This window comes from Pleurotus ostreatus, assembly GCF_014466165.1.
Source record: "Pleurotus ostreatus strain PC9 chromosome Unknown scaffold_9, whole genome shotgun sequence".
Classification (NCBI taxonomy): Eukaryota; Fungi; Basidiomycota; class Agaricomycetes; order Agaricales; family Pleurotaceae; genus Pleurotus; species Pleurotus ostreatus.
The window spans coordinates 825,105-831,852 of record NW_023503164.1 but is presented as its reverse complement, the minus strand read 5'-3'; the positions used below and the strand labels follow the sequence as shown (position 1 = coordinate 831,852).

At 46.1% G+C, this 6,748-nt stretch overlaps 1 protein-coding gene across 1 annotated transcript; it reads left to right on the top strand.

The window, feature by feature from the left end:
• Positions 1 to 6,099: 6,099 nt before the first annotated feature.
• PC9H_011456 (uncharacterized protein) lies at positions 6,100 to 6,748 on the top strand (the record flags this gene model as incomplete). Its single annotated transcript, XM_036780940.1, has 5 exons — positions 6,100 to 6,185; positions 6,234 to 6,362; positions 6,412 to 6,468; positions 6,517 to 6,641; positions 6,705 to 6,748. 5 exons carry the CDS (start codon positions 6,100 to 6,102, stop codon positions 6,746 to 6,748), a joined length of 441 nt encoding a protein of 146 aa, XP_036626795.1.

The following is a 6,748-nucleotide window of genomic DNA, read 5'->3' as shown; positions in this document are numbered from 1 at the left end:
TTGCGTCCGACGCCCGACAGTTACTCATTACACAGGGTGCGTGTGAGCATATCTTATGGCAAAATATTGAGAAGGAATGAAAGAGATAATCCAAATAGAGTAAACATGTCCCACCTCCTGTTAACTGAAACATATTCTGAAGATCTTTCTCAAATGGTAGCATAGAATATTGTAAAGGAAATGTTACTTTATCCTGTATATCTTTTCATATATATTCCTTATATTCATTGTCTATGTATGTAGTAATCTTCCTCAAATTATAGCAAATATCTGCTAAATGAATTCCAAGAGTTGTTGTGCAGACCATATAAATGTTGTTCTAACTAATTTACCATTAATACTTGCCAGAGAATTGTGAATGCAATTTCAGTAACTTGTAGCATAGAAAGCAAACAATATCTAAAATAACAACTCCCATATCTTACAAAAATCACTTGCTTATTCTACACTCTAGTATATGAATGAAAGTCTAGATAAGGTCCACTATACTATCTATACTATAGTACATGTTTCACAATGATTTATCTGAATACTTCGAGAGAATATAGTTCAAAGTGATCCAGACTACTGTTCACATATTCTAGTCCATAATCTGAAAACAATATTGAACATATATTCAAAATGATATATGTTATAATATTCAAGAAACATGGAAAGATTATTCCAAATAAATGCTGGAATAAAGTACAAGGTCAAGATAATTGTGCCAGTAATTCTGAGAACAATCTTGCAAATATCACTGGCAAATATCAATAACAAATCCGGCAAATATCTCTGTAGAGGGACAATGGACACCATTATTAATGATTTCCACGGCGAATTATATGGAGACGTGGAACAATAGAATCCATTGTTACAGGTCTCTATGACGAATTTCCATGACGAACGAACGTCAATGGAAAGATAGAACAATAACCCGACAATGGATAATATCCTAGGGGCTCAGGGGTACATCCTAGTTCCTAATGTCTTTATACCGAACCTATGTTCTGGTATGACAACACATCTCCTCTGACAAGAGGAGGCATTCTGTAAGGGCAACCTCAAGATAGCCGCACAGTGCAAGCCTAGCAGAGGGAGAATCCAAAGAGATGAATAAGACTAACTGCAATACATGAGAGAGCTGCTCACCTAGCAGAGGGAGAATCCAAAGAGAACAGGATAAGGATTCTCCATGCTAGGAAGCGAAGTATATACTGTAGTAGCGTGGGAGGAATGAAGGGTAACTGTAGAGTACACCAGCCACAGGTACGAACGAATATCACAAGGTACGAGGGGGCATGTGATAATGAAGTGGAAGGGGAATGTACAGGAGTCGTGCCAGCGACCTGGGGAAGTGGGGACAAGGAGTAATGAAGTGGGAAAGGAGGATAGAGGTAGCCCGGACGAGCCCCAAAGTGTATCTACGAGTCCGAGCGAGTCCGAGGCGTCCGAGGCGTCCGAGGCGTCCGAGCAAGTCCGAGGCGAGTCCGAAGCGCGGGAAGACTTCGGAGTCACCGGACGGGGCTCGGATGCGAAGGGAGTGAACGGAAGGGAAGCGAAAAGGTAAGGGGGCGAGAGGGAAGGAAAGGGAATGAAGGGAATGTAGATAATAGTCCATGGGATGAAGGAAGGGAGAAAGGAAACGAAGGAGGAAGGGAGAGGGACAGGGGAATAGGAGAAAATAGGAGTGTCCCCTTACACATTCCTCTTGCCATCGCTGGGCTCTTGCCCGAGTCTTGCACCATTCGATCCTGAGAGCTAATGAATATTAGAACCACCGAAGTTAAAAATCATGTTTAAAACCTTATTTTACCTTCGTTCATACCCTCGGTTAGTTCGGCCTCATTTGTTCGCTCTGTCGCCCATATCCAGGAAAGTGTTCGACACCCTTCAGACTGACTTGTGTCTTCCCCATCCCTTAATCCACGTACATCAGCATCCAGCAGGGGCCGCAACACTTGCTCCCAGCCTGATTTGCCGAGAATCGTGCCCAACGCATGAAGAGTGATTCTGCTTTTACGATATTTACTTGCCGCCGCATTTGCACGTGTGTGCACGTTCTTGACTAGTATTACGCTCCGAGTGTTATGATATTGTCCACGCGAGTAACGATCCTTGGATTGATACATTGAACTCAGGACCAGCAGGTTACGACGCAGATCCCCAAGCGAATCGGACGCCTGCCCGTAGCGGAGCCGCCACTCATAGTCGGCTATCAAAAGGACAGGTATACGGTCTGCGACTTCTGAGGGCAGATACAACTTGAGCGACTCTGCATTACTGTGAATGTCGGCTTCGTTGGCTTGTAAGGATGTGACTCCTGGCATGTATATATCTTGTATGCCATGCCAGGCCAAGATTCAGCGGCGAAGTCGATTTCGTTGTTCAATAATTTGAGTTCGCTGATGATCAGTAGCATTGTTGGATAGTCCGTTTGCGTCCGTTTGAAGTCGAACTTGCTGATCTTCCAGATCAAGACCTTGCGCGATGAAGACGCTGGCGCTAACGCCAATATCAATACTGCCAACCACTTCTCTTTCCACGGCTGTCGCGTCCTCCTCTGCAAGCTCTAAGCGTATCCTTGCTTGCGATACTGTCTGGAGTGTTGGCTTGTATGGATTTGTCGTTTTGGGATCTGCCTCCCAGGCCCAAACTAGCTTCGAAAAACTAGCTACAGTCTCCTTAGGCAACCCTTCACTGAAGGCTTTGAAGGCCTTGACGTGCTCCGATCGCATCTGCAATGCTTCTTGAGCTTTATGGAGGAGAGATTCATCTGAAAAGTATGAGTGACAGGTACTGTGACTCAGCAGACGGCAGAAGTTGATACGTATGAAGCGTGATGATTTTTTGCCAGTTATAATCACCGAAATGGTCGTCCAAGGTGTCGCGACGGGAGCCAGGCCCCATTTCTTTGGTACTACTGGCCACTGGATTCATTGCTGCCCAGCCGTGCTCTGGAGATTCCCCGTCGGTGCGTCCAACGTTTGGAGTGAGGTTGAAGGAATAGTTTATTTGGCATTCGTTGCGATGAGCGTAAAGATGGAATTTTGGGACAAGGTATTTGATCGACAGTTGACTAAACCGCGGACCAACAAGCTCTTTGGGATAGGATGCCGCATGAGCTTGGAGGTTCCGCGCCCACTGGCACGCAATATCATACGACGTAACGACTAGATTAGGAGAGTGATTTCGAAGGCTAGAGAAATAGAGGTAGTCCATATTGCAGTACCTAAGACTATCATTAGCATGTGGGGAACATGGCATAATGGATAGCTTACCGCTCTCCTAGTTGTAAGTCCCCAACCGAGAGGGGTCGCTTCATATTGTGCCGACTACATTCTATAGTCCCCACGCCACTTGCAGTCATGCCTTTCCCACCGCGGACACTGGCAAGCTTGACAGCATCATTATTATTACATGTGCTTGGCTCTTCGGGAGGGAGATTTCCAAAAGCGTCCAAGAAGGCTTTGTATTTCTTTTCGTCGACAAAGTAAGCATAGCCTTGGTTTAGGCCCGGGTCTCGAGTGTCGTTTGATGCGGCCAGTCGTTTCAGGTGAAAGTTTGCATTGATTGCGACAAACAAAGAATAAACCCACCTAAATTTAGGTAAGTCTTGACTCTGCAGTTGCGCCAATCTACTCACTGTTTCTTAGGGTCTGTTTGCCAGTTCGATGGGAGATTCTTCCCCGGGTGCGGACATGCCGGGCAAAGTATGGCACATTCTCCTTCTTTGGTGCCCGAGACCCCCGATGGGTCATGCCCACGTCCTGAGCGTTTCAGAAGGCGGATGTGGCGCCACTCACGTACGATCCACATGAAGGCTGTATAACACTCCTGTGGGTGTGGTCAGCTGTCAAATTTCATGTTACAAAGGCTAACTGACTTACCGGTACAGCCTCTCTTAGATTACTACTTAGACGGACCAGAGATTGGTAGAATTCATACCCTGAGACCTTCGAGCCAAAGGTGAGAAGCTGGAACAGCCGTAGGACTTCAAACGTAGCAGCAGTTCGCGGCTCAACCATTGTGGCTGGAAATAACCGAGCACACAGAAGCTGGGCGCTCTTCAACACTCCTTGAGTACAATTACAGAAGTCGAGATTGATCGTGAAGATCCCATGGAGTGAGATGACAACAAAGGCTTCATTGAAAGCCGTATCTGTACGAGGGCAGGGGTCCCCCTGGCAATGGTTGAGTTGTACATGAAGGCCAAGCGCTCGGAGGGTTTGGCGTTCGAAGAAACAGCCATTCCACCTCTTTGAGATGTTAGTATTGCAGGAAATGTTCGCTAATATCTATGCTTACCTCAACAATATGAAATGGGTTCATTCTGTGGTGTTCTACTAGGCAATTTTGACAAAACAGTTGAGTATTGAAGCATTGGGTGCACCAAAATGTTCCTTTGACTTCCCCGCATTCATGGCACACTATGGGGGATGCCTCGATATCGCCATGTCCTTCCAATTGAAGGAATTCTTCAACGAAGGAATCGATCTCGGATAACCAAACAAGGAGTGGGTTGTCCTATTGTATTAGTGGTAAGCCTTTGAGTGTAAATGACCGTTCGGAACGTACTCTGGTAGTGCGTCTCCGGCTCATTAACCGCACAATGCTTCCGTCATCCCCAGGTTCGTCAGGTTCGATCATATGGAGGTCTGGTTCATCAATTCCAATGTTGTCAACACTGACACGACTGGGTGAGGGGTGAGGGACTTCTAGTTGTGGTGTATAATATGACCGCGTTGCTGATAGCCCAGATGTGGTGATAACAAAGTCAGTATGTTGATGGGTGGGAGCAGATGGGCTAGGACGCGGGTTCGGTTCTGAATCTAGTAATGAGTCAATGTCAATAAGGGCTCTCTTGGGCCGGCGCATTGTTGATTGAGATGCTTACCCTGCTGAGGTGAGCCATTATATACGTCGGTAAAAGCTGTAAACTCTCTGGGTGAAAAATTGGGCTTCTGTAGCCGCGCCATTGATTACATTCTCGAACTTGAGGCTGAGGTTGGCGAAGTGTGCTGGTGGCGACCTAGCGGAAGAGGAACCTCTTCGTATTTTCTCACAGTCACAGAGATGAGTCTGAATGAATTGATGATATATTCTCACAGTCACAAAAACGAGCACTGAGTCACAAAATCTAGACTAAGCCCTGAGCTTTACAGGGGGTTCAGCAGGGGGGTTCAAGTGTTCATGCAATGTCTTGGAATGCAACGATATATTGGTGCGCAGTGGGAGCCGCTCCATTGCCGATTTCCTCCCATTCATGATGCTACCCAATGACTCAGTTCCGCCGATAAGCATAAGAAAAAGGGGAGATGAACTTACATGACGCGCGCGATCAGCCTCAATGGTGATCACATCCTTCCAATTCCCGGTGACTTTGGGTAAGGAGAAGATTCCGTCGTGGAGGAAGGCATCGAGAAGGATTAAGCTCATTGACCATGCCTATGGGAATACTCAATATGGGACAAAAGCTCGAAAATAGTGAGACAGCTTACTTTTTTCCACCTGGGAGTGGCCATAGGGAAGCGATCATCAAATAAGGGGAACGCAGCAGTGAAGAACTCCTTGTACTCGTGTTCATCGAATGCCTTGTTGAAATAAGGCAGGACCTCCGAGGCGAAACAATAGATTGGTTCCTCCAAAGGGTTGGGGTTCGGTTGGAATACTCCAGTGCCAAGATGCCATTCATAAAGATTAGTCGGAGCCATTCGGGGACTTGATATGGGAGACATGAATGCCGACAACCGAAAGGAACAATGTTTACTCACCGAACCGAGAACAGAATGAGGATGCCGAACCGAGGTCTGGTTGTGGTTGCGGAAGCAAAAGGGAAGCATCCATATATGGCACTTGAACACCAGTCACATGCATATGTTGGCTTAGGAGGTCGAACAAAATAAATATGTAGCACAAGATAGACTACAAATCTGAGGGATATTTTCAACGGTAATTCAACCGGTATGTTACTGCTACCTACTCATACAAAATTAGTACATATAGGTCAGGAGAATAGGTCAATAATGAATAAAGGTAAGAATTGTTCAAAAGGTAAGATGGCACTGTTTCATGATTGCCACCTGCACTTTAGCGTGCTTTCAACCATCGACTTGCACCATGCCACCTGGCCGCCCCAAAATCTACAAAACACCTGAAGAGAAGGTACTAGCTAATAGAGCTAAAAGCAAACATAGTTACCACAAGTGAGTCGTTCCACTCACTCAAGAATAATAGCTCAACCATTGTGCCAGGAACAAGGATCCCTCTAAAGTCTGCTCTACTCCCAAACGCCCCGCAGGATCTGGGCGCCCAAGATTGTACCACACTCTCGAGGAGAAGATGTACGCTAATTGGGCAAAGAGCAAGCGCAGTTATCACAAGTGTGTGCTTATCCGGCAGTCTAATAATTATCGACTAAAGGACATATAGAAAGATCTTGGAGATTAGCTGCCAGCGTGCCATCAGATATCGAGCTGCAACAATCAAGTATATACACATTTACTCTCTCTTGCTCACTACTAACAATCTGGATAGAAACTGGCACATCTTAGCTGCGGTTCGAGACCGGAAGCACCCAAAGAACAAGCCTACAACGGTCACTAATTGGATGGCCTTGGTTTCTGATACATCGGACAAATTCGACACATTGCTTCAAGGTGGTACTTGTTATGGTTCGACTTCTCTGTTCCTCTTCCCCTATATATCACATGACGAACATGCAGTAGCTTACTACAGTCTGCTTACGACCCTCAGCCCGTATTACTAA